Source organism: Rhinolophus ferrumequinum, chromosome 25 (genome assembly GCF_004115265.2).
Source record: "Rhinolophus ferrumequinum isolate MPI-CBG mRhiFer1 chromosome 25, mRhiFer1_v1.p, whole genome shotgun sequence".
NCBI classification, from domain to species: domain Eukaryota; kingdom Metazoa; phylum Chordata; class Mammalia; order Chiroptera; family Rhinolophidae; genus Rhinolophus; species Rhinolophus ferrumequinum.
In genome coordinates this window covers 3,152,562-3,178,505 of record NC_046308.1, presented here as the reverse complement: position 1 = coordinate 3,178,505, position 25,944 = coordinate 3,152,562, and the positions used below count along the sequence as shown (strand labels likewise).

The 25,944-nt window shown below is 48.4% G+C and overlaps 1 protein-coding gene across 1 annotated transcript in view; it reads left to right on the top strand.

Moving 5' to 3' along the window:
• TMEM132B (transmembrane protein 132B) overlaps nt 1-25,944 on the top strand; it is a 274,830-nt gene that overhangs the window by 120,263 nt on the left and 128,623 nt on the right. Inside the window, exon 2 of the mRNA XM_033098164.1 lies at nt 571-1,462. Coding sequence (XP_032954055.1) covers nt 571-1,462 — 892 coding nt within the window. The remainder of the gene's footprint in view (nt 1-570; nt 1,463-25,944) is intronic.

Genomic DNA, 25,944 nt, shown 5'->3' with positions numbered 1-25,944 from the left:
ATGCATTCTCACTAGTGTTTTGCAAGAAGTTTCTAGTAGTGGGAATGCTGAGCCATAGCTTCCCCCTCATTTCAACAAGCATTATGGAGATGTCTAAATGTCCAAGTAGATGTGACATATAGGAGTGATGAAGAGAAGCACGAATATCAAAGTAATGAAGTGTGAACATATCACATACCACGGTGTGATGTCTGACTCTTATGGTGGGCTTGGTGGGTGTGCCAGCTGCTCTCCGTGGAGGGATTACAACAAAGATGACTGTGATCCTCTGAGTCTGGTGCTTTGCGAGAACAGGAGGAGGTGACATTTCTCTCTGGGGGGCAGCTGTTCAGCCACAGGATTACTGGATCAGTGGTAAATGAGGCGCCCCCCTCTCTGCCCTGGTTTTTTGGGAAGATTCCAGAGAACACACTTTATGTAATTACAGGACTTTTGCTGTGCCGAGAGTGGGGAGGAGAGGTGTGGCCAGTGGGTGGCTTGATGGGTGGTGGGTGGAGGTGGCATTGCATTGACTTCCTGACATATCAGGGCACGGCTCTTATTCTTTCTTCGCTGTCCCTTCTCGTGCAGTGACGGAGAGTCGTGGAATTGTGGACAGCCTCCAGAGGTTTTCCTCGCTGCCTGCTTATCTCCCCACCAGCTTCCAAATCACTGACGCAGACGAGTTCTTCTTCCTAAAAGAAGCCAACCAGGACGTCACGAGGAACTCCAGCCTGCAGGCCCGGGTAGAGTCCTTCTTCATCTACCGGGCCAGGACCCCCCCGGTTGTCAATGCCAGCTACGGCCCATTTTCAGCTGAGAAGACCATCCCCCAGGAGCTCATGCTGACCTCCACCGCCTTTGCCAACATGGCCAAGTTTCCTTTCAGCTGGAAGCTGAAATCGCACATCCTTGACAGCTCCATCTACTCCAACAGGCCTAAGGTGCAGACCTTGTTTTACATCACCGGGATGGCCTGGCATGATAGTGACCCTGCGGACAATCTACCATGTGTCAAGATGTTTGCTTTTCCGGAGGCCAGGGAAGTGGCAGCCAGCTGTCGGCTGCAAGGGGACCCGGGGCTGTGCATGGCCGAGCTGGAGCTGCTGCCTGAGTGGTTCAGCTCCGGGCTGGATCTGGAGCCCGAGGAGGAGATCCCGGCCCTGCTGGGGGGCACGGCCATGGAGCTCTTCTTCACGCTCTACCCGGCTGACCAGGCTGGCCAGTGTCCTCTGGTAGAGGACGGCAAGTGGGAGAACAACATCCACTCGGGCCAGGAGGGCCCCCAGCAGCCGTCTCCGGCCCGGGAGAGGATTGGGAGTGTGGTGGTCTATCCGACTCAGGACGACCTGAAGTGGTCCCTGGTGAGCCTGGACGAGAACCTCGTCATCTCTGTACCTGTGAACCTCATCCGGGAAGGGGAAACGGCCACCTTTTTGGTGTCTCTGACCAGTGGCTCTGTGGCAGACCACTTCACTCTTAGGTAAGAGGCGTTGCTGGGTTGGATGGGATGGAAATCAATTCCTGGTCTTCAATGAACTGTCAGTTCCTAAGTGGGTGTTGATCGTATGCTGAGTGTTCAGTGTAGAAAGGACACTTACAAATGTGAAACGGAGACCCATGCGAGACAATAGAGCAGACAGAGTCAAACAGGATATTTGGGGATGGGCCTTGGGCATCTGTGTTTTCTGAGAGCTCCCCAAGTAGCCCTGTTGTGAAGCCAGGATTAAAAACAACTACTCTGAGAGCAGCATTCCAGGCTGGGAGGTCCTAGTGCTTCTGCTTTAGGAAGGCTGTGGAGCTGTCACGTGACAGCCCGAACCTATTACTGTCCCCGATGTATGATGCTGCGTGGGAGGGGAAAGAAACTTTGTAAATGAATTCCAGTTTCTAAGTACATGAAGGAACTTTCTGAAACACTGTCTCAGACCTCTTAGGTTGTTGTTTTTTGAATCAGGAAAGAATCCTTTGGTAAAGCAAACCGGTTTCTCTATCTGCATAATGAAGACTCAGTTTAGGATTGCTGAAAGTGGGGCACTTCTCTGGGCTAGGGGACAAACCTGTTGTTAGCTTATTTTGCTCACAAAGGTTCCTGGGTAGCAGTAGGATATAGCAGTGTCTCCGCCACCTTCTAGCTGTGTGCCCTGGGGCAAGTCACTTAACCTCTCTGGGCCTCAGTTTCCTCAGAGGTAAGTTTCCTCCTGTGGTTGTTGTGAGGACTAATCAAGTCAATGAAGTTCTTGGGACAGGGCCTGGTGCATGAGAGTCCTCACTGAACGTGGTTTCCCCGGTGCTCAGAGGCCGGGGTGGTGGATGTATAAATCGCAGGGTTGTGGGGGTGGTGTTGCTGGGTGCAGGTCAGGAGAAGTGAGGATTGGCCATGAGCCCAGGGTGGCCCTTCTGATGGTGATCGAGGCTGATGGGCCAGATCACGCCTCTTTGGAGGTGTGCTTGTTCAGAGCCTGCCAACGGGATCCCACGTCTCTGGCAGATCCCACAAAGGCTTAGGAGCCTGCAGGCAGTGGGTTCCTATTTGGAGCCTCTGAGTGAGTCTTGGTGTAACTGAGTCAGAACTTGGTGTGGTCCCAGCCCTATACTAGTCACTCCAGTGGGTGGAGGGCCTGGGATGGTCTAAAACCAGTTCTTGCTCTATAGGGATTCTTTCAACACAAGGCAGTGACAAATTCTTGTTATGGACCAAGAATGGCAAAGGGATGGCTCCATGCTCCTGCCACTGGGTGCTCCCTGTGCCAGGGCAGGCATGACTAATCCACCACAGCACTTCAGCACTCCCTGTGCCACAGCAGGCATTACTAATCTACTGCAGCATTGAGCCCACGACTCCTGGCATCCCCTACCAATCGGTGTGAGGGGAGGGGTTGATACTTAACACTAAACTTATTTGCCATCCCTGGTATAGAGAGAACATTATTGGGTGAGAAGTTGGAGGAAAGGGAGGATAGATGGCCTCGTGGTCAGGGAAGCCTCGGATCCTGGTTGGGACAGGCATTTCAGGCCAGGGAAACGGCATGAAATGCACTGGGTAACTTTCATGGAGGACTTAGAATGGCCCAGGCCACATTCCGAGTTCTTCATGGGAGTTAAACTCTGCAGAGAGGTTAACTGGTGACCAGAGCCAAATCTGGCCCACAGGTTTTTTTTTTTTTTTTTTTTTTAAAGCTCATATGGCATTCCTTAAAATATTTAAGCATTAGCAATCTCCAACAATAGGGAGATTTCATCTACCATTTTCTTAGAAAGTTTTGAGATTTGGTGACTTGGCAACAGGGGGCTCTAGTTCGAGAGTGTCATTAGATGCATCATGTTGTCATCCCAGTCCCCGCCCAGCTGGCCTGCTTCACTCACTGATTATTATTATTTTTTAGATGGCCTTTATTATGTTGAGGTATGTTTCCTTTATTCCCACTTTGTTGAGACTTTTTATTATAAATGAATGCTGGATTTTGTCAAATGCTTTTCCTGCATCTGTTGATATGATCATGTGATTTTTATTCTTCACTTTGTGTATGTGGTGTATCACGTTAATTGATTTGCAGATACTGAACCAACCTGACATTCCCAGGAACAAATCCCACTTGCTCATGATGTATGATCTTTTTAATGTATTGCTGAATTCAGTTTGCGAACATTTTCACTCACCTAAGTAATCTGTTTTCACTTAGTATTTGGCGAATTAGTGACTTCATGTAGCACTTAGGAGAGTGTGTGTGTTCACAGTAGGCGTTCAGTAAGTGCTAATTGATCCTCTTATTTACTATAATTGATGCTGCTATTGATATGTGTGAATTAATACTATGAATTCATACATTTTAATTTGTATGTGTGTTTGTGCCAAGTTCTGTGTTAACCCTTTGCATGCATTCTCTCTGTGTATTATCACAGGCACCATACGTAGTATCATTCACATCCGTTTCACGGATGTGGAAATGGAGACTCAGAGAGGTTCGGGGTTACCTGTCTGACATCATGCAGTGGGGAAGCGATGGAACTGGGGTGTGGGTCTGCGTATGTGCGTCGAGAGCTCCCTTTCCACACCGCTCTTCTGGGTTGTCTGCCTGTCCAGATGGGGAGAGCAGGACCTGTTGAAACTTCCTGGGTCAGCAGCTAGAGTTTCTTGTCTTCCTAGATATGACTGTTACTTATTATGCTATATTTTATGGCCATAGAAAATGCACTGCAGTTGTGGAAATCAATAAAGATCACCCAAATGAGAATAAACACAGGCTCGTTATTCAGAGCTGGCCGTGGCGAGGGAGTCAGCTGCCGTCATCTGTGCTTGGTGGACACTTGAAGGCAGGCAGAGGCCTGGGGAAGCTCACAGAGGAGAACAGAGCCTCACATCTGCTGGGGTCACAGGCTGTTGACATGTGGAAGCTGAAGGCAGGTTAATAAGAAGCTTGGGGACGCGTTTCCTTTTTCTGGTTGGCTGAGCTGGGAGCAGAAGCAATAAAAAGAGAAGCTGGCAGCATGGACCAGGTTCAGACCTTTCTGGGCTGATGGCTGCAGAGGTTGTGGTTTGGCTTTTGGCCTGGTTGCTGCAAGGTAGTGGGTCAGAGTTCTCTTGCTGTACGTGGTCTGGCTATTGTCCGTTTGTATATTCAATCTCTCAAAATGAAGTACCGTTTTTAGGCCTCGGGAAATGTGTTATTTCCTAGCATAACTGACTGTCTGTTTTAATCATGTCTTTCATGAATGAAATGCGACACATTTCATTCTGGCTCAGATGTGGCCCTAGACCAAAGTGTGAATGTGTGCAAGATTGGCTGAGATCTAATTTCAGAGCTGAAGATGTATGGAAAGGGGACAGATGTGTGCAATTTTCATGTGTCACGTTGCTCTTTCAGACTGCATATTGTAGGGGGGCCAATGTGAACAAAAGTCAAATCGGTCACTCTCTAATATTGAAATAGAGTCTGCTTAAACATTGGTATCCAAATCTCACCGTAGATCGAAAAGCCTTTTAGCAAAAGACTGTGAAGTGGGGTTTGCGGTCGGGGGCTGTAGGCAGGGCAATGCTAGATCTGCGTAGCATTGGGGCAGGTCTTGTCTACACTTCCGGGAAAGTTTGAACTGTAAAATTTTCCTCACTCCAAATATTATGTGTCTGAGGCTGAGAGAGATTCTTGGGAAACTTTATCCCTGATTTGTTATTAGGTTGGTGCAAAAGTAATTGCGGTTTTTGCAATAATTTTTAACCTTTTAAACTGCAATGACTTTTGCACCAGTCTAATGGAATGGCTCTGTCTCGGCTCGCTCAGAGATGCCTGCGCTGACCACTCCTCCTGCCAGGCAGTGGAGCCCAGCGTTAAGACTGTGGGCTCTGAGGATGGACTGCCTGGGTTCGAATCCTGCCTCTGGTACATACCAGCTGTGTGACCTGGGGCAAGTGACTTCACCTCTTTGTGCCACCGTTTCCTCATCTGTACGTGGGGACCCTTTGTGCTTTAAGTGACAATGAAGTGTCAACTTTGTGCTCAGCCGGATTGTCCCTTTCATTTGGTAGCCACCCCATCCTTTTGGTTACCCAGGCCAAACACCTAATAACCGTGACTGGCTCTCCCTGTTCTCTGGTGCCCTGCACTGAGCTGGCAGCAAGCCCCGGGGCTCTTCCTTTCCACGGTCCCGAGGGAGCTACTCCACTGCTGTGACCGAGGTCGGAGCCGGGGTCCCCTCTGGCTGGATACACACAGGAGCCTGCTGACAGCCGCTCTGCCTCCACCTTTGCAAAGAACACTTTGGCCTACACGCCTGCGAGATTGGCCTCGTCACCTCCTGAGCTTGTCTCCTGTGACTCGCCACCTCACTCCTTCACCAGCAGCCCCCAGAGTTTTAAAGGACCCCCCATCCATGTTGAACACTGGACCACCCCCACCGCCTCTGCCCTGCTCTGACTTTTCTGACACCCCGTTCTTTATGTTAATGACATAATATATTTATGGTCCACCTCTTCCTGCTAGCGCCTCAGGTCCGAGAGGGTGGGGACTTTGGTCTCCTTTGTTCTTTGATGTGTCCTCAGGATCTAGCACAGCACCTGGCACATAGTAGGTGCCCAATAAATGTTTGTTGGATGAGTGAATGAAGTTGGAATTATTACAAGGCGTTGTTTCTGGACAAAGGGTATGAAGTGTCGAGACTATGAATTCACAATGTAAATAAGTAGGAGTTTCATAAATATTGAAAGTTAGGACACTTAGGGCATCCAGTTCTGGCAACAGGGTCCTCCTGCCTGGAATGTAAGAAGTGAGGCATCTTTTGGAATCAGACAGCGGGCTGTCCGCATATCCTAAACCTTAGTAATTCACACGGCACCTTCAAGATTTTTTGTTTTTGTTTTTGGTCATATCAGATGCCACCATGTCCTACCTTCATAAGTTGTCGCACCCGCGTGCAGAAAGGACAGAGTCACGACTCCAACCAGGCCTGTCCACCTCAGAGCCCCTGACGGTCTCACGGTCCCCCATTTCGAATGCTAATAATCTCAGTGCTTACTTTCACACTTAAATAAATAGCAACCTGTTTGAGGACTGTTCCTCTGGTGGAACCAGAAATCCAGGCTTTATTAATTTTTTCCCCCAAATAAAAATCAGATTTCCCTCGAGGAAACTGTGCATAGACACAGATGCTCTGAAATCTGCAGTCTTGGGGCCCAGATCAAGCCCACAGTTTATGGCTCAGATTTCGGCGGCGCTTGGAAAGGAAGGCAGGCGATTTCCAGAACGAAGCGTAAGCCGCACAGCGTATGTAGCTGGTTCCCAATGTTGTCCGCTGTGTCTAATGAGCACATGTCCCTGAATTACCACCTGGAGCCCTGGGTCTGCCACGTTTTTCTCTCCCAAGTGCACTGGCGTCTCAGAGCTCGGACAGAGGCTGGCAGGGAACCAGGGTCAGTCAGAGGCTTGAGGATTCCGGCTGCAAAAGGGGATTGTGATCTGCGTGGAGACTTTCCCTCAGGTCACAGTTTTGGAAAGTTGGCATACAGCTGGATTATGGAAGCGGCTGCAAATGTCGGGAATCCGTAGTTTACTTGGATGAGGTATCGCTTTAACCCTGAAAGTCACGCTCGGAGGTTGGAATGCTATCTTCAGGGCTATCTCACAGACGAGAAGCCCCGCCGTGCCTGCCACCCTCTGCTCTCTAGGGTACTCTCCTGCCCATGGGCAGGGGGCAGAGGGCGGCATGTACCAACAGTAACAGTGGCCGTTCCCACATGTTCGATATTTGCAGCAGGGCTCCTGGTCTGCAGGTGGCTGGTGCGTGACCTTGGGTGACCTTGGCACCCAGCCTCGAGACCCTTCTTTCTTCTCCCTGCTCAGGGTTGCCCTGTCCCTGGGCACCGTCTGACTGATTGAAATGCTCGCAGGGTGTAGCTCCATGACGTCCATGGATGTGTCAGGCACATCATTACCAGTCTGGCCATTCAAACATCATTGGTTAGTTGTGTGTGTGTGCACGTGTGCATGCATGTGTGTATGTGTGTGTGTGTGTGCATGCATGCGTGTGTGCATGCAGTCACATGTGTGCACGTATGTGTGTGCGTGTATGTACATGCATGTGTGAGTGTGTGTATGTGTGCATGTGCTTGTGTGTGTGTGCACGCATGTGTGTGCATGTGTGCATGCAAGTGTATGCATGTGTGTGCATGTGTGTGTGCATGCGTGCGTGCCCATGTGCGTTATCTGGTCTGGTTTGGCCAATGGCAGGCATTGGCTGGAGATTGGACAGTGAAAGAGAGAGAGGGGACAGCATTGTTGGTCTCCCCCTGCTCCCCTGCTGGGCTGTGGTTCGGTTGCACCCCTTTATCTGGGCCACAGCACCTGTTGGTAGCTCCTCTCCTGTAGTTCCAGGTGCAGCTCTAGCTTGTTTTGGGTTTTAGTAATCACTCCCTCCTTGTGTCTCTTTAGACAAACTAACTTTATAACTTTAACTTTGTAACTTTAGCTTTTAAGCTGCACTTGTTTGTATCCCCTTTTTAGTGGTTGCTTCAGAGTTTGTAATAGCCACACTTTTCACAGTTGACTTTGAGTTAATGTATCACTTCTCATAAAATATAGATAGATAGTAGGACCATCTAACCTCCCCCATGTCCTTTATGCTAAAGTTATTTTATGTGATCACACAGACATATGTTAAAAACCCTAGAAGACAGTATTAGAAGTTTTGCTTTAAACAGTTTTATTTATTATAAAGAAATTAAGAGGAAAAAGCAAAAACCAAAATAGCTTTTTGTATTTATCCAGACTCTTGCCATTTCTGATGCCCCTTCGTTTCTTTCCGGGACTCTAAGTCTTCTGTTGTACATTTCTCTTCAGCACGTAGGACTTCTCATGGCAGTTTTTTGATAATGCAAATCTGCTGGCAATGAATTCCCTTAGTTTTGTTTTACCTGAAAATGTCTTTATTTCATCCTCATTCTCAAGAGTGTTTTTGCTCTTGATAGAATTCTAGATTGGCTGCTTCTTCTTCTTCTTTTTTTTCCCTTTCAGCACTTTGTTGGCCTCATAGTTGCTAGTGAGACGACAGCCTGTAATGGATATTGTTCACGTGTAGGTAACGTGTTGTTTTTCTTTGGCTGCTATGTTTGTTGTCTTTGACTATGACATGCAGAAACTTGGCCTTTTCAAGTTCATCCTGCCTTGGGTTTGTTGTGTACTTGAATTTTACATTTATGTCTTTCATCCACTTTGGGAACATTTCAGCCATTATTTATTTAAATACTTTTTTCTGTCTCCTTGCTCCTCTGCATGTCAATTGTAGGAAGCCATTTAGACCATCTGCTAGCACCTAACCGTTCTCCGAGCCTTTGTTCATTTTCTTTTTCTGTTTTTTATTCTTTCCCTTTCACACTGGATAACTTCTATTGACTTGTCTTCAAGTTCACTGAATCTTTCCATTGTCCTCTCTATTTGGCTGTTAAGTTTATCCAGTGAAAGGTTATTTTCAGATACTGTAGCTTTCAGTTCTAGATTATCCATTTTTAAAATTTTATTATAATTTTTATTTCTCTGCTGATATTCCCTCCCTTTTCATTCATTGAGAGCATATATTCTTTTATAGCATCGAGGACAGTTCTAATAGCAGCTTTAAAATCCTTTTCTGATAATTCTCACATTTAGGCCATCTGGGAGTTGGTCTCTGTTGATTGTCTTTTGACTCTTGAATGGATTTTATTTTTTTAAATCTTCACACTTTGGGTTGTGTCTTGGCCATCATGAGTGCCAGTCTGGGTTTTGTTATTGTTTCCAGGGAATGTTGTTTCCTTTGTCTCAGCAGGCAATTAATGTGGCTGGACTCCAACTGCAAACCTCTTACTTAGATCACAACCCAATCTCAGTCCAGATCTTGTGTCGTTAGCTGACATACTCTGACCCGTATAGATGTGGTTCAGGATTCAGCCAGAGCTGTCAGTGCATGTAATGTGGGCATTCGCTCTCCCATTCTTCCACTTCCAGGATTCCCTCGTCTGTCTTTCATGCCACAGCCACCCTGGACTAAGGCCTGTGGTTCCCCAGTCCCCCACCCCCTCTCCCAACTGCATTTTTCCACGGGTGGTGCTTCCTCTGACTGCCACAGTGATGATGGCGCCATCCCTCAGGTTCAATGCAGCAAAACGGGGGCAATTCTTTCTTAGAGCTTTCCTCTGCGTGTGGACTTTCCATCACGGTCTGCTTATTTCTGTTCATTCTCTATTGCGTTCAGAGAGCTGTGTTGGTTGTTTCTTTAACATCATATGTAGAGTTTGTGGTTATTATCTGCAAGTGAGTTAGTCCGGTAGCATGTCACTCAGCCATTACCGGAAGGAGATGCAGCCCATTTATATGTGATGTGGATATTGGTGCGGTTGGATTTAGGTCTGCTATTTTGCTACTTGTTTTTCATTTGTCTCATCTTATTTTTGTTCCTCTATTCCTTCTTTCTTGATTTCCCTTGTAATAATCAAATATATTTTAGTATTCCGTTTTCATGGATTTGTTGGGTTTTCAGCTATATCTCTGCATTTTTAAGTGGTTGCTATAGGGATTATCATATGCATCTTTAACCTTATTACAATCAAATTGGAGTTGACATTTTGTTACTCTGGGTAAAATCAGTTACTTTGCAGCAGTATCGTGTCATGCTCCCTGTCGTTTGTGCTGTTGTCATATATTTTATCCAAATATGTTATAGTTTGACAATTTTTAAGACTGCAGGTATTTTGTAGAATGTCACTCAGTTTGGATCTGTCTGCTGGTTCCTCACAAGTAGAGTCAGGTTATGCGACTGTGGTCAGAAGCCCACAGAAATGCTGCGGTGCCCTCACTGCATCCTGTTAGGGGGTAGGTGATTTTAATGTGTCCCCTTACTGATGACGTTCATTTTGATCACGTAACTAAGGTAGTGTCTGCCAGTGTTTTCCACTGTGGGTCTACTGTTTTCCTCTTTGTCATTAATAAGGACTTTGTGGGGACTTCCTTTGATACTATAAACATCTCATTCCTCATCTAACCTTTAATTTATTCATCTGTTAATTTGCATTCATTTGGAGCTACGATTTTGCTTCTATTGAGTGAATTTGCCCAGTGGGAGGCAGTAGTGAGACTGGGATTGGCAAGGAGTGGAGAAACCAGGTCGCGGTTCTCTTCCTGTTCTGCTTCCTGATACGTCTTTGGCAGAGGCTGCATTTCCTCTGTAGTTTCACGTCCTGGAGGACACGTGTCCCCTCAAATGACCCTGCCGGGACCTTCGCGGCCACTGATGGCCCAGCCCCTGGACCTTAGCCAGCACCACCTCCACCTGCATCTCTCCAGCCTGGGGGTAGCGTTGCTTCTTGCTGTTGCTAGAATCTGGGTCGCGTCACCCTCCCCGGTTAGGGCCTCACCGTCCTAGCCTATACAATCAAGTCTCCGTATTAAATTCCATCTGTTTGGGTATAGAGAGTTGCTTCTGTTTTCCCAGCTGAACCCTGTTGGCACAGAGCAGGAGAGTCTTTTCAGTTTGGGGCGTGTCGGGTCTGAGGTGCCAGTGGGACATTTAGGGGAGAGGTGGAAAGGGCAGTTACGCCTGAGGGTCTGAAGCTCAAAACAGATACCTTTCCTGGAGGTACAAGTGTAGGCGTCCTTGGCAGTTTGATCATAATCACTGAAGCCTTGGGAAGGATGAGATTTTTCTCAGTAAAAAGTATGAGAAGGAAAGAGGGTTTGGGACCAAGTCCTGAAGGACTAAAACATTTCGTAGTTGATAAAGGATAACGCCGAGCCTTCCGAAGAGCAGCCAGGGAAGGAGCAGAGAAAGCAGGAGAATGTGATATTATACAAACCAAGAGCAGAGACTGTCTGAAAACTAGGAAGAGTCAACAGCATTGAATGCTGCTGAGAGCTCAGGCGACGAAATGAAAACCATGCTTTGCGTTGTACATATGGAGCCCATCGGTGACTTTAAAAAGGTGTTTAACAGATTTCTGGGGAGAAAAATCACACGGAAGGGGCTTGGGGGTGAGTGATCTGTAAGGAGTATTACTTGGGGATTAAGGTCAGCTGTGGAAACCCCAAGGGACACTGATCTCACCTGGACAGGCACAGACTTAGGCACAGGCAAGGGTGCCCACACGTAGGAACTGGTCTGGTGGACACGGATGTCAGAGCATCACGGATTGTAGGCTTCCCTGGGCCTTTCCCTCGTGTCTCAAGGTGGCTGCTGCAACTGTGGTCATCACGTCTGTGTTTCATGCAGAAGGAAGGAAGGAGAGAGGGGCAAAAAGTCAAATAATGCACCTGAGTCTGCCCCTCTTTAAGGAGCCCTCAGAAGTATCAATAATTGGGGGCAGTTCTCTGGGTCAAGACCATCCGGAGGGAGTAGGGAATTGTAGGGGTTTCACTGGGCACATGGCCAGCCCCCTTGCCCTAAATCTGGTTTCCTTGATAAGAATGGATGTTGGGTGAGCAATTAGCAGTGTCTGCCACCCATGATTTGATGCACCTGCGGAGGGCAATTGCTGTAGTCATCTTTCCCAACGTGTGGCTAGGGAGAGGGGAGGACAGAGAGTAAACTGGGGACCTGTGGTATCAGGGCGATTCTTGCCCCGAAAGCTGGAGGGAGCCTGTACTTGTTTAAATGCTGAAGCGAAGCTCAAAGCGCTGGGGTCACGTGGGACTGGTGTCCCGGGGCCGGAAAGAACCCTTCTATGCAACTTCATGCCCAAGACACGACTGAGCAGCTGCCCCTACTCACTTTAGCGCAGCAGAGAAGTTTATTTAAAAGAGACTTAAGTCATTGTGGGCGTAGCAGAGCTGCCCCACGTAATTAACGCAAAGCTAGTTCAGTTTACAGTTGTCTGCCAGTGATGTGGCAGTAAATAGTTTTAGAGAAATTCAGAGGGTCAGCGCTGATCAGAGACGCCAGCTGCACTCTGTGACCTTTTCATCCTGATTGCTGGGCCATTGTCTGGGGCCAGTTCCATCGGATTTCCAGTAAAACGGTAGTGTGCTAGTCATTTCTCTGTTGGTTCCCCTGAAAATAAAAATACAGTCTTTCCCTTCATTGTGTTAAGATTGACTATCACTCACTGTCATGTAGACATAGTTCCAGGAAGGAAGAAGATAATGAATTGTGTAATGGTGTAACCTGTAATCTATCATTTGAAGTTTAGATAGAATTTTTAATTGCAGTTCTTTCTGTCTGGGTGGTCTAAATCCACAAAATGTTTTGCAAGAAATTCAACACGCCCTCTTCTTTTTCTTGGAGTCTTTTAGTCAAACAGATCCCGTCTCGTTACAATTACCTGAATCCGTGTCAGCCTCTTTGATTATGAGCTTCTGCAGATGGGGACTGCTGATTTGGCACAGTCTGTGTCCCCGGCGAGAGCTGGCAGCCTGTTAGAGCTCATGAAGTGTCCCCTGAGTGAGATTAAATTTGAAATGCAGAATAAGAAACATTGCCACTTACCTCTGGGTCCCAAGTCATGATTTTTCTTCAGTTATGGCAACACTGTTACACCTGCTACTTAACGCGTCCCCCGGCAGCTTCCCTCTAAGTGGGGAGTCACAGTCTTTCCCAGGACTTGAGTCTGATTGAAGGAGCTTTCTGCCTGCCCTTGGGTGTGAGAAGTCAGGATCACCTCTTGGAGCTGTTTTTCTGGAGGGAGAGGAGGAGGAGAAGTCAAGATGCCCATTTTGCACGGCTTAGGACTGCAGTGGGCGACGCTGTACAGACAGTACTGGGAAGTCTGGTTGGTCACAAGTAGGAAGGCACTGCGAACTACAGAGGCACCTTTGCTGCTGCGTCCGTGCAGCCACCTTGACTTTGGCCTAATGAGCAGGACATGCCCGAGGAGAAGGCGAAACCTAACGTCCACGAAAGGCTGGCCACCTCTCCCACCTCACGTCCCACCATGATGTCCCACTATGCTGCCCTTTGCTCACCATATTCCAACTATACATGCCTTCTCTTAGGTTCTAGAAACCACCCGGTTACTCCCATCTTGGGCATTGTCCTTGTTCTCTGTCTGAAATGCTCTCCCGGTGACAGCACTGACGTCTCCTCACCTTTCCTTTCTTACCTGGAAGGTCCCCTTGCAGAGAGGTCTCCCGATCACCCCTGAATGAGCTCCTGTGCCAACCCGCGGCAGCTGGCCAGGCTGTGTGCCCCCGGGCACGCATCACTACCCGAGATAAACCATGCTACTTATTTGTTCTCTCATTTTCTGTCTGTTTCTCCAGCACTAGAATGTCAGCTCCGTGCAGGTAGGGACATGTGTCCCGTGTCATAACTGTGCCTGGCTTGTCGCTGGAACTCAGTAAATGGAGCAAACACGCCCCCACCGCCTGCGTGCAGCAGTTGACTCGTGTGGGTTGATGCTTGTTATGGGCTGAACTGTGTTCCCGCACCCCAAATCCACATGTGGAAGTTTTAACCCCCCCATATTTCACAATATGACCATATTTACATATAGGGGCTTTAAAGAGGTAACATTAGTTTGGACCCTAATCTAGTATGACTGGTGTCTTGATAAGAAGAGACGAGGACACAGACACACTTGGAGGAACAAACCGAGCGAGGACACGAGGAGAAGGGCCCCGCTGACAAGCTGAGAAAACGAACCCGCCGGCACCTTGATCTTGGACCGCCAGCCTCCAGGACTGTGAGAAAATCAATCTGTGTTGCTTAAGCCGTCCTCCCGGCCAGTCTGTGGTACCCCATGGCAGCCCTAGAAAATGAATTCAGTGTTCTGCAACGGAAGGGAATAAAGTAGCTTTCAATGCGACTGAGCTGCTACTCGAAACATTTCTTACCTCCCCTAAGCCTTTCCTCACCTTCACGGTGACTGTGATTTCCGCTCTGATTCAGGTTCAGTTTGAGACTTCAAGAGCACAGATTTTTGGTTTGGGAATGGCTTGATTTTGGGGCCCACTGCCTGGCACATGGACGGTCCACAAGGCTCTTCTTGCTCTGGATGTTGGGTACGGAGGACACTGTTGGTACAGAAGGAAAGGAATTACTGAGACCTTCTTATTCCCTGACGTCCTGTCCTTGGAGGCTCATCCTGCTTGGATCTGAGAGGACCTTTCCACGTACAGTCATTCTCTTAGGGCACTGGGAATCCTACAGCATTCCGCTGGAGTCTCATGAGAGTTTGCAGAGGCGCAGACCTCACTCACAAACATGTTTCTTTCCGTGTTCAGATATGGAAGGTGACTGGTTTTAATCAGTGATCAGCTGGTCCCTGGAGTCCTAGATGTTTCTAGCCGGGGTTCCACGTGAAATAGGGAGACATGTGGAAGGGGTTCCTGCCAAAGCTTCCTAATGCATCCTCCTTGGCAGAGACCACACCCCCTTCCTTCTCTTTCTTTCTCACGTGTCTTCTAGTCTTTTCTCCTGCTGACAATTTTATGTGTTGGTCAACTTGTACTTCTTGGTGCTTGCTAGCTAATTGCAATTACCGTATTTTGCCGTGTACAATGTGCATTATTTTGCCCAAATTAGTGAGGGAAAAATAAGGATGAGCATTATATATGGGGAGTACTAATTCTGTATCTATCTAAATGTTTTTAATTCTTTCATTTATGCTTATGAGTTAAAAGTGTAACTCTAGAAGTCAGTAATGATGTCCGTATGCAAAATCATACCCTGGAATGCGATCATCGGTTTCGTTCAACTTATGACAAACTTGCAATGACGAAGAGTTCTTGGCCTTCTACGATGCGTAAATATCGTAAATATATCACCGGTACATAAAATTTCCTGGACCTTGTATCTGTTCTTGTGTTTTGTAATTATTTGTTACATAAAATTTCTTGTACCATAATATGTCAAAAAATAATTGTTAAAATTCCTTTATAATACAAAAATCCAAGTAGCTAAATGTAAACAGATAAAAATTTGAATTAAAAAATTAAAACAAAAAAATTTTTTGCCTGAAAGTTTGGGTCCAAAACATTGGTGCACATTATACATGGGAGCGCTTTATACATTTTATACATAGCAAAATACGGACGTGCCATTAGAGACAATGGAGGGGGAAAAAAGAAGACCATTGTGGCTCGAATGAGATATGAGAAGGATTGAATATTTCCAACGCTGCGTGTAGAAATAAACTCAATTTTGGTAGCTTCATGTTGCGGAAAAATGTCGAGAGTTCAATTCATTTTGCAGCACGCCTGGACTGCACAGCTGAAATCCATAAGATCAGATACAACGTTTCCATCCCTGAGCAGGTTCATAAAGCCCCTAATAGGATTTGCTGACCATCAGAACCGCAGACCAGGCGGCAGAGAGGTTTTATTTATTTGCCATCTGTATGTAAATCTTGTGATTATGGAAACTGTGTCAGAAATTGGACCGCAACTAGAGAGCGCACAATGTACTGTAATGTTTGAGCTAAGATACAGGGAATAAAAGCCACCCCCATGCATGTATATGTGTATGAATAATCCAGCTCATTATTGCATTCGGTAAGAACCTCAGTGTCAGACTAGGTACCTAACCTGTGATCCCAGTGGATGAGCTCATTTAAATATGCATAGAACTTATTTAAATGTGCAAATATGCTCATTTAAATACGCCATATATTTAAATATTAAATATTTAGGTATTAAACCAGAGATAGGGGCTGCATTTTCCTGGGCAAAGGCATGCCCGGGCCTTGTCTTATTATTATTCGCTCTCCGAAGCTAGTTCCCGTCCGTCCGTCCTTTAGTGACTTCCCGGGTGCCTGTATAGACCGTTTCGTGGCTAACGGACAGATATTTTTGGAGTTAATGATAGCTAGTCATGGATGAGAGGAGCATCTCTTTGCTTTTTATTCTGAAAGAAAGTCACCTAACCCGAAGCAATCACCTGGGGACTCAGGAATGTGGGTGTCAGCTCTGTTACAATCCAAGTGTCCTGGGGTAGGCGAGCGAGTGGCTTATTGTGCATCCAGGGGCTAGAAGAGGCCCCCCTCACACTCGGGAATATCCGGCTAGAAAGTTCGATGGGCTACCACTTCACGTTCCCATGGTAACGTGCTGGGTGTCCAGACGAAGTGTGGAAGGCTCGCCTTGGTGAGACCTGCACACAAATTAAATCACCTTTTATCTTTCTATGCGTTTCTTCTAGAGTGACTTTTGCTTTTCAATTCATCTTAGATACCAGCTAAACTCGGCGCCTTACTTTGGGAAATGCTAGTGCAGGGGGAAAATGATTTCAGGAGACACCTGAGATGAGTGTAGGTATTCCAGTACCAAATACAGGTGCTTAGGTAACAGCAAACTACCCAGTGTGAGCTAGTTCCTTCTGCAGCCTCCTTCTCCCCTGGTTCAGCCCGAGAGACAGCCTGTGTGACGCTCTAAAGCCCTCGCGTCACTTGTCTGTCGGCGTGTTTTTGTTTTGAACAATGCGAGTCCATGCCCCAGGCTGGGAGACTTTGGCGGGCAGAGGCAGCTGCTGGAATTCACTACCACTGTTTTTATTGTACATATTTTAGGGGTGTCTTGTGTTTATGAAAAGTGATATTGATATTTTTCACTTAAAGTGCTGACATTGCACTCCTCAGATAAATTTGTGTAAACCCAGTGAGCAGAGAGAAAAGAAATATTAAGTAAGTAGCGACAGAGGCGGCACGCAGAACATAGCACGTGTGCGGTCTGGGGATGCCCGAGGATGGGGAAGCTGGTCGACAGCACGTGCCCCTCAGTGAGGCTGCACTTGGACTTGGTTCTCAGGACTAGCTGGGATGGTTGGCTCCGCGGAGGTCATTTGCACGCCCCCCCTTAGCAGGTCTTCACCAGTGGCTGGCAGGCTGGGTTAGGGGCTTTTGAACTCTCCCTATCCCGGTTCTCTCCCCTCTAAACTGGGATGATACCACATCCTGAAGCCGATGTGATGAGTCTAGGCGGAGTCGCCTGCAGGGGCAAATCCCCCATGTTGAGGGAGGTGTTCAAAGTTTATCCCCTTTCTCCTTCTGAGGGTGGAGGCTGCTCCGGGACGTCCCTCATGGACCGGGGAAGCGGAGTGGTCCACTCAGGGCTCAGAGGATCGCACGGGCACAGCCTCCAGCAGGCTGAGCCGACACCCATAGGCACACCTGTGCATAACCTGTGCATAACATGCAGGCGTCAACATGACCGGAAAGCAAAGTTCACGTGCAGTAAATGCCTGCTGTACTGTGAGGCGAGGAGAATAACACCAAGGGACCGGCTTTCCAAGTCATCCCAAACCTCCCTTGCAGAGGGGTTTCTCTGAGTGGCTCTAGGACAGCTGGCAGCAGAATCCCCTGGGAGAGGCTGTTGAAATGCAGGTCCCTGGGCCCCATCCAGACCCACTATGGGAACTGCGGCAGTGGGGCTGATGGCTAGCGGGTCCAGGTGCTGCTGCACGCCCACCTCCGAGGGGAAGCACCTGCACAGGTGTGCAGGTGGGAACCTGTTAGTGTGTCCCTGGAAGGCGTGTTGATTTCAGAAGGGTGGGGGCTGCTCCTGGGGCTACAACACAGAGTTGTCAGAGGTGGGCTGATCTAGGAGGGGACTTATCCTGAAGGTCAAGGAGGAACTGAACCAAAGGGAGACACCCCCTTTCCCCCAAGGGGAAGCCACGAATGGTGGATTAAACGGGGGGACAGATGCAGAGGTGAGGCAGACTTTGGGTAGGGAGGCCACAGCTAAGGAGGCCTTAGAACAGAGCAAAGAGTGAGGTCACTTCTCATGTGGGCCTGTGCCTCAGTTTCCCCTTCTATGAAATGGGGATAATGAAGTTCCTACTTCAGAGAGCTGTTATGAGGAATAAACAACAAAATATACATGCATCTCAGAACAGGGTCTGACACAGAGCTCTGATCCTGATCAATATTTCCTTGTTATTATCGTCTTTCCCACGTGGGTCGGCCCCGGCATACCTCATGGGGTATCATGGACTTTCTTCAAGGACCCGCCTTGAGGTGGACAGACCCCTTAGGGAAGTGGAAGGAACCATTTTCTTTAAAGAGCTCCTCTTCAGAATATGCCTGTCACTCAAGCTCCTTGCTGTGGGTTTCAATTAACAACCATTCATTGGACTCCTACTCGGGTGGTGTTTTAGGAGTTACCAAGAAGTCTTGGATGCGGCCCTCCCCCATAAAGATCTTAAATTCTTTTGGGAATGCAGTGCACACCTGTAAACAGGTGATTGACAAAGTAAGGCTTGATGGGATGGGTGTTTCCAGAATATTATGAAATGTAAGTGTTTAAGGAAGCTGGAGAAGAGGGGTCATTTGATCTTGGTTGTTAAAGTTTGGATAAATGAGGGTATGAGAACAAGAGGGGAGAAGCCATTCTCATCTGGCAGAGATGGCAACAGTGAGTATGGAGTTTTTCTGCAGCAATTGGAAACTAATACAGTGCCTTCACCGACTAACGTAGAAAACAGCTGGAGTATGGCTTTGTCAGTGAGCAGAGCCCATTAGGAAAGGGAGATGGATGGAAAGTGAATGGGTCACCCTGCACTCAGTCGCCGAGATATTGTTCATCACGTGAAGTAACGCTCCTGTCCATTGAAAAGGAAGCAGACACCCCGGGGGCTGCCAGTACAGGGAAAGACAGGAATTTGAGGGTTTAGAGATGAGGGCTTCCTGGGTCATGGTGTCACATAAAAGGCAGAGCTTCTGAACTGCTGTTTGGCTTCTGTCTTCCCGATTGGGGATTTATCTTCAAGTCGGAAGGGAGAGAAAACCATGGTACAGAACCAAATGGAGCCGGGATGGGCGTGTTCGTTTCCGGAGCTGATGTAACGACGCTCTGCAAACTTGCTGGCTCAAAGTAACAGGGATTTATTCCCTCTTAGTTCTGGAGGCTACGTCCGGAACCCAGCGGTGGGCAGGGAAGGTTCCTTCGGGAGGCTCTGACCCAGGAGTCATTCCAAGCCCCTCTCTTAGCTTCTGATGGCGGCCGGCAATCCTTGGCGTTCCTTGGCTTGTGGCTTCATAAGTCCAATCTCTGCCTGTCTTCATACGGTCTTCCCTTCTGTGTGTCTTCTTCTTCTCTGTCTCTTATAAGATAGGGCACTTGTCATTGGATTCAGGGCTCAACCTCATCCAGGATAAGCTCATCTTGAGATCCTTACCTTAAGTACCTTTTCCAAATGAGCTCACAGTGACAGGTGCTGGGTGAGCATATCTTGGGGGGCCACCATTCAACCCACTACTGTGGGCAAGGAGCTGAGCCCATCTTCCAGGCTCAGAGAACTCATCCTCAGGGCCCTGAAGGGATCTGTAGGTTGCGCCCTCCCTAGCAGAGTGACGGAGTGGGGGTGCGCCCGTGCCCAGCGTGTGCCCTCACGTCCCATCCTTGCACTTCCTGTATCACAGCAGCTGGCACTGCAGGTCCCAGTGTGAGGGTGGGAGGAGAAGCTGATAAAGGGGCCCCGGTGAGTTCCTGGGGCTTCATCCCGTTGGGGTCCCCCCTCGGAACTAGGTAGAAGGCACCTCAGAATTATCCCCCTGGCAGATGGGGAGGCTGGAGCGTTGACCTACTGACTTCCATCCCAGTTGGCCGAAGGTTGCCCTGGACGGGCGTGACTGGGGGAAGACAGCAGAGAAGCAGGCAGGTTTTGGCGAAGGTCACTGGTAGCTGCGCCTGGAACTGTCCATTCCAGCTGTGCTGAGGTTGGCTGGGCCGATGGATATGCTTCACAAGTGTCTGCTACTGATCATGGGTGTAACGAGTGTGAGTGAGTGTGTGTGTGTGTGTGTGTGTGTGTGTGTGTGTGTGTTCACATGCATACATCACACAGGACTGAGCTGGGCACACACTTGGGTCCCTTTTGCTGGCTGGTCATCTGCGACAGAGGGAAATTCTCTCTGGACACCAATGGCAAATAAAACTACTATAGACCCCAGGTATATGTGATGTTTGGTGCCAGCTGAAGTGGAAGCCTGGGGGGGTGGGCTCGTGGGGGTCTTGCCAGCTAGCTGCTTTGGATCTCATCCCATTTCTGGGCTTGGGTTTCCAGCCTTCCCTTCCATTCTTCGAGATGCCCAATCTCTCTCCTATAAGTCTCTTTCTCATAAGCTGGCCAGAATGGGTTTCTGTTGCTTGCAAGCAAAAAACTCTACCTTACGTCCCCCCTTGAGTGTGTGAGGTCATTATCACATGATCTTTTCAATTGCACACTCAGTGTCTTTAGATTTCTAAAACACAGACAAAAGCCGAATATGGTTCACCTTTTCCTCTAAGGCAAGTGTGGTTACTCAGTGCAGTCAGCTTAGCATCTCGATTCGTTTCTAGTTGAGATCACCTGGTTTTATCTTTTTTATTGCAAGAGATGGTCCCAGGATACTGAATGACAATTCTGAACAGGACATTTGGCGCAAGAACATGAGGGAAGTGCATTCTTCCTGTCTTAGGGACACAAGTGACAGAGAGAACAGAGACCGAGCAGTTGTCCATCTGAGTTCTCGTCTTGGCTCTTTAGAACTTTGCTTGAATCACGTCAGTTTTCTGAGCCTCAATTTCTTAATCATAAAACCATTAGTTCAACTGAGATGGAACCAAATGCAGAGACCCTTGAAAAGCTCTAAAAGTCTCGGAAAAACATATGGCTTCATGGCTGTAATCAGATGCCAGGAAATTGCATTAAGCTCAGTCCCATTACATGGTTCAGGGTTGAACCACTCATCAAATTATCCCCGCTCAGTCTAAATTTGTGAACACTGGTGGTGTCTGGCTTTTTAAAAATCTGTTTTCTTTGCCTTCTCTCTTCTTGGAAGACCTTTCTATCGGCGGCTTCCCTTCTTGGCTGCTCCGTGAATCGCCAGCTGTGGAGACGGAGCCGATGTAGACAGGTGAGGGCGGGACGCTGTGTGTCTGTCCCACAGCAGTGTTTTGACAACTGAAGACAACCTCTGAGTCCTTTCTTAACAGCTTGATTCCCACTCCACATGTGTTTTCTTCTTTTATGTGCGCCGTGGAGCAAACCCGACCAGGAGTGGCCTTCTCACACTGAGGTCCAATTACTGTGCCGAATTGGGCTGCAGGCAGCCCGGCGCTAGTGGTACAGAATCGCCTCCTTGATCTGCAGCCCAGGGATCCCTGCGGTGCAGCTGCTGGGCTGCAGCACAGTGAGGCTGTCTGTCAGGGCTGGCCCGCGTGGGCTCTGGGGCCCGCATTTCCCAGAGTTCCCGTTCTCCCACCCAACCACCACCCGACCCTTCTCCCTTACCATTTGCATTTCAGTGGGTACACATTTATTTTTTTTTTCAATAAATTTATCTTAAAAGAAGATTGTGTATCACTCCCTTAAGGTGGAAGATCAGTCTCTTGGTTCCCCGGTTTATTTTTCCCGAGTACACCCCACACTAACTATGGATAATGAGTTTATCTCCTAAACGCAGCGCACGTTGGGAGAACGAGCGGTCAGCGCTGTCTCTTCCTGTCAGATGTCACTATTCCTTCCACATGTACCCATCACCGTACTACTGTTCACGTAATGTTGTGCTTTAAATCATCTCATATTTTAACTAAAGTCAATTTACCTACCACAGAAACTTTCTACATCTTCTATAATAGAAAGCCAGTATGACTTGCCGTAAATAGAAGGCACCGATACTAAGTAGACACAAAAGCTAGTGTTATGACATTCAGGCTAGAGAGTGGGAGGCTGTAAAACGCCTTGATTTTGAGGCCCATTAGTTCTCCCTGTTAAAAGGGGAGACGTGCAAGGGAGAAAAGGTGAAGGCCATTAACACGGGCTGCGCTTGCCCCCTCATGTCACCGGAAGGTGACATATTCAGGAGAAGCCCTCTTTCTCCCCAACTCAGTACAACTTAGTATTATGTGCTCGTCACGCCACCTAAACTTTCTCATGTGCCCTCAGGAATAGGGGTGTCTGCTCTCCCACATTCTGGAAACTCTGCTCTCTAGCAGTTAAAATTTTTTTTTTTTTTTTAACATTTAACTTTGGGCATTTAAAAAATCGAATGAGTTGCCAGCATTTTGAAATTTGTTGAGCTGGAAGTGTGGCGTTTTATTAACCTCTGTTCCTTCTTGACAACAGGGGGTGGGACAAGACTCTGTGTGACCTGTTGAGACTTGGGTATCCGGGTGGAGGGGACCTGGCCCCTTGCTCTCTGCTTTCCCCTTTGGGGGGAAGCCCTGCTGAGCGTCCTCGTGGCTGTTTGTTCCCCATCCTGAAAAGGGACTGGCACCTGGAGACTGCCCCATGGGCCCTGTCGGTGCAGGTCATTGATGCACGTTGTACTTTCCGTCCAGAAATAGCCTTTTGAGTGACAGGGAACCAGAATGAGTTCTAGATCACACGAGCACAGATGCTGATAAAATTTGTGTTGGATCCAGACCAACGCAAAAGTTTCCCAGAGACAGTTTCCCAGAGAAATGGCGACAGTTTCCCGGAGAAATGGCTTTATTATTGTGACGCTCTTGTGCTTTATAGTAGGTTTGGCAACTAACAGAAACAATTGTTTAAACGAGGTTACAAAGAATACCTGGGTCTTAATATCATATTTTAACCATAACCCATTGGAGGCAGAACGATGTCATATTACATTTCTTTTGTGGGAGACTCATTGATAATTAATTCAACAAATGTTTGACTGTCTTCCGTTTTCAGGTACTGGTTTTCTTGGGTGTACAGTGGGGAAGGATCTCGCGAAGCGTATATTCTAGGACGGGGAGGGGTGGCAGGGGTGCACAGCAGAATGCTCGATGTTTTGGTTTATGGCGCCTGGATTTCTGAATCCACAAGTACTGGAGTATGTGGTGATTCTGAATGGAGCACAGTCCAGATGGGTCCACAGTGGGAGGGAGGTCAGGTGAGTGGCCGGTGAGGAGGAGGAATGCCTGGGCCAGCAGGGTCTGGACGTGGGCCGGCACTGGGGCCGTTGATCTCTTCTGAATTGGGGAGCAGTGTAGTGAAGGTGATTTTGTAGCTCTGCCAGCGAGTGAAACTATGCCCATCACAGATGAGCAAACGAGTCGATGCCTCTTGCTTTTGCATGTTTGTTCTTTACCTGATGGCTTGTTGAGTTTTGCTTCTCTACTTAATGATTTGGTTGTTGCAGTGTAAACTGCCTGTGGAAGCAAGACGAGGTACATCAGTGAGTGAATGCGCTGGATAAAGTGAGCGGGGACTAACAGAAGGGCAGGGGGAGGGCTGGGGAAGCCAAGCTCCAGGGCTGAACCATCTTGGCTTTAGGACAAAGGGGACGTCGGTGGCTTTTCTTGACCTAATAGTATCTGCAGAGACGAGAAGAATTCATCAAGTGAATGCAGCAGTCACACCAGAGTGTCAGGATCTGGCTGCTATCATGTACGGAACGGTTGGCCAGGTTTGCAGTCAGCCTCCAGCTCTCTATGACCTAGAGATTCTTGGGGTTCTGTCCCTCTGGACATGTAGTATTTATAGTGTGTCTCTGGAGGCTGTTTCTGAGCTCATGACACAGTTAACTACTAGTCTGAGGCACGTACAGGGAGATGCCCCTAACAGGATGGTTTTGAACGCCCCCAGCTGCATTATCCATGGCTCTGACTATCCCAGATGGAAATCTGCTCTCCTGGTAGTACTTGCCTTTCTTTTGGTCCCAGGACCCATTGCATATGACCCATCTTTTGAGACGAGGATGAAAAATATTTCGCTTCTCATTTCCGGATCTCTGCTTATCAAGTTGGAGCTCACACTTAAAGTTGGATACACACTTACGTCCTCCGTGGCACTGCTTCTCCGGTCACTTTGCATGCTAGAGAAAGGCACGCTGGGAGGCGTCTGGAGCAGGTTCCCCCGATACACAGTGAAAGGATGAAACGTGTGGGCGAGGCTGGCTGCCTCCTCCAGGCAGGAGCCGTGGGGGTCCAGCCCCCGGTCTGCGTTTTCCCACTCGTGATCGTGGGCATGTGACGCTTCCTCTGTCGCAGTTTTGCAGGTTTCCATGAGGAACAATTAGATAATAAGTGTGAAAGCAGTTGGCAAGCTGGTAACTGAATGTGAGGGGCTGTTTCTGCTGCTACGACTGAGCGACCTGTGTGCCACGCGAGACGACGGTGGGCCAGGCTCAGTCCAGGGGCCTGGAGCCCGGGCAGCGTCCCTGCCCCTCAGCCAGCCTCTGTGCCTGGGTTGCCACCTGGGCTCCAGCGGAATTTGGCTAGACGCCTTGGTCACAAGCCGCCCCATGGAAAGCGCAGGTGGCCGCGGCAGGGTCTTCTGTCTTAGGCAGAGAAAAGTGGCTTTGCCTTGGACCTCACTTTGCTTTGTTCCTATTGGACACCGCCTGGTCATTCGGCTGTGGGGACCCACTCCGTTTCCTTGTTTCGTTCATTCAACATGTGTGCATTAAGTACCAAGTGTGTGCAAAGCACTGTATGAAGTGTGGTGGGGGAGGGGGCATGCAATGAGCATAAGCAAGGTTTGGTCTCTGCTGTTACGGGTCTTACAATCTGGGGATTATAATGTGTATAGAAACGTACACAGGTAATTATTCATATTTAGTATGAGCTGTGATGAGTGCTGGGAAAGAGAAATCGAGGTGCAATGAAAGAAAATAACGAATCTAGTCCTGTGCAGCTGGGAAGACTTCCCTGAGGAGGTGTCAGTTAAGTGGAGAGTTGAAGGATGAATAGGAGTGATCCAGATAACTGGAGGTGGGGTGGGGAGGTGTGAGGGAGAAGGCTTCAGGTGTAGGGAACAGTATATACAACGGCCTGAGCCAGTCGGGGCTCTGGTCGGAAAGAGCTGGCACCCCAAAAAGAATCTGATGAAGGGTCAAGACAGCCAGGGGTGATAAAGCACCGCTGGACAAGTGACAGTGGGAAGCAGTCCCCGTCCTGGCTTAGGAGGCAATGGTGGGGTGGGGAATTGCAGGAACCCAGTGAGAGCGGAAGCTGGGGACTAGGGCTTGCTCACAGGGCTTGTGTTCACAGGGAAAGGAACCTGGCCGCCGTGACAAGCAGGGAGAAGCCAGGGGTTACATACTCCAGTCTCTCTTCTCTCACCATCTGATCTCTGGCTGTACCTTCTGTTGCTTCACCCCAACTGGAAGCCAGAGGGAGGATGAAGGAGCCTCTTGTGATGCTGTTCCCAGCTGTCAGCCCCCAGTGGTACTGAACAAGGAATCTAGCAAACGGGCCTGCAGGAGAAACAGGAGAACCAGTGTAGCCAGGCGGGAGAAGAGTCTGCAGCTTCTGAGGAATTGAGAAAGACCAGTAGGAAAGCCCAGAGCCATGAGCCCAGAGAGGTAATTAAAATAGCACCTACTAAGAGCTTGCATTCAGTCCTCATGTGACACCTATGGGATGGCTACTATGATTTCATTTTACTGATGAGGAAACGGGGGCTTAGAGAGGTTAGGTAGCTCACAGAGCAGATAAACAGTAGAGCCAGGATTTGAAACCACAAGACCTCTTTCCAGCGCCTGTGCTTTTAGCCACTAAGCTATTAGCTTAGCCACCACCTGTAGTAGGCCCATCCGTGATCCCTTAATCAGGGGCCAGACCATGCAGAGCTCTGGGGGTT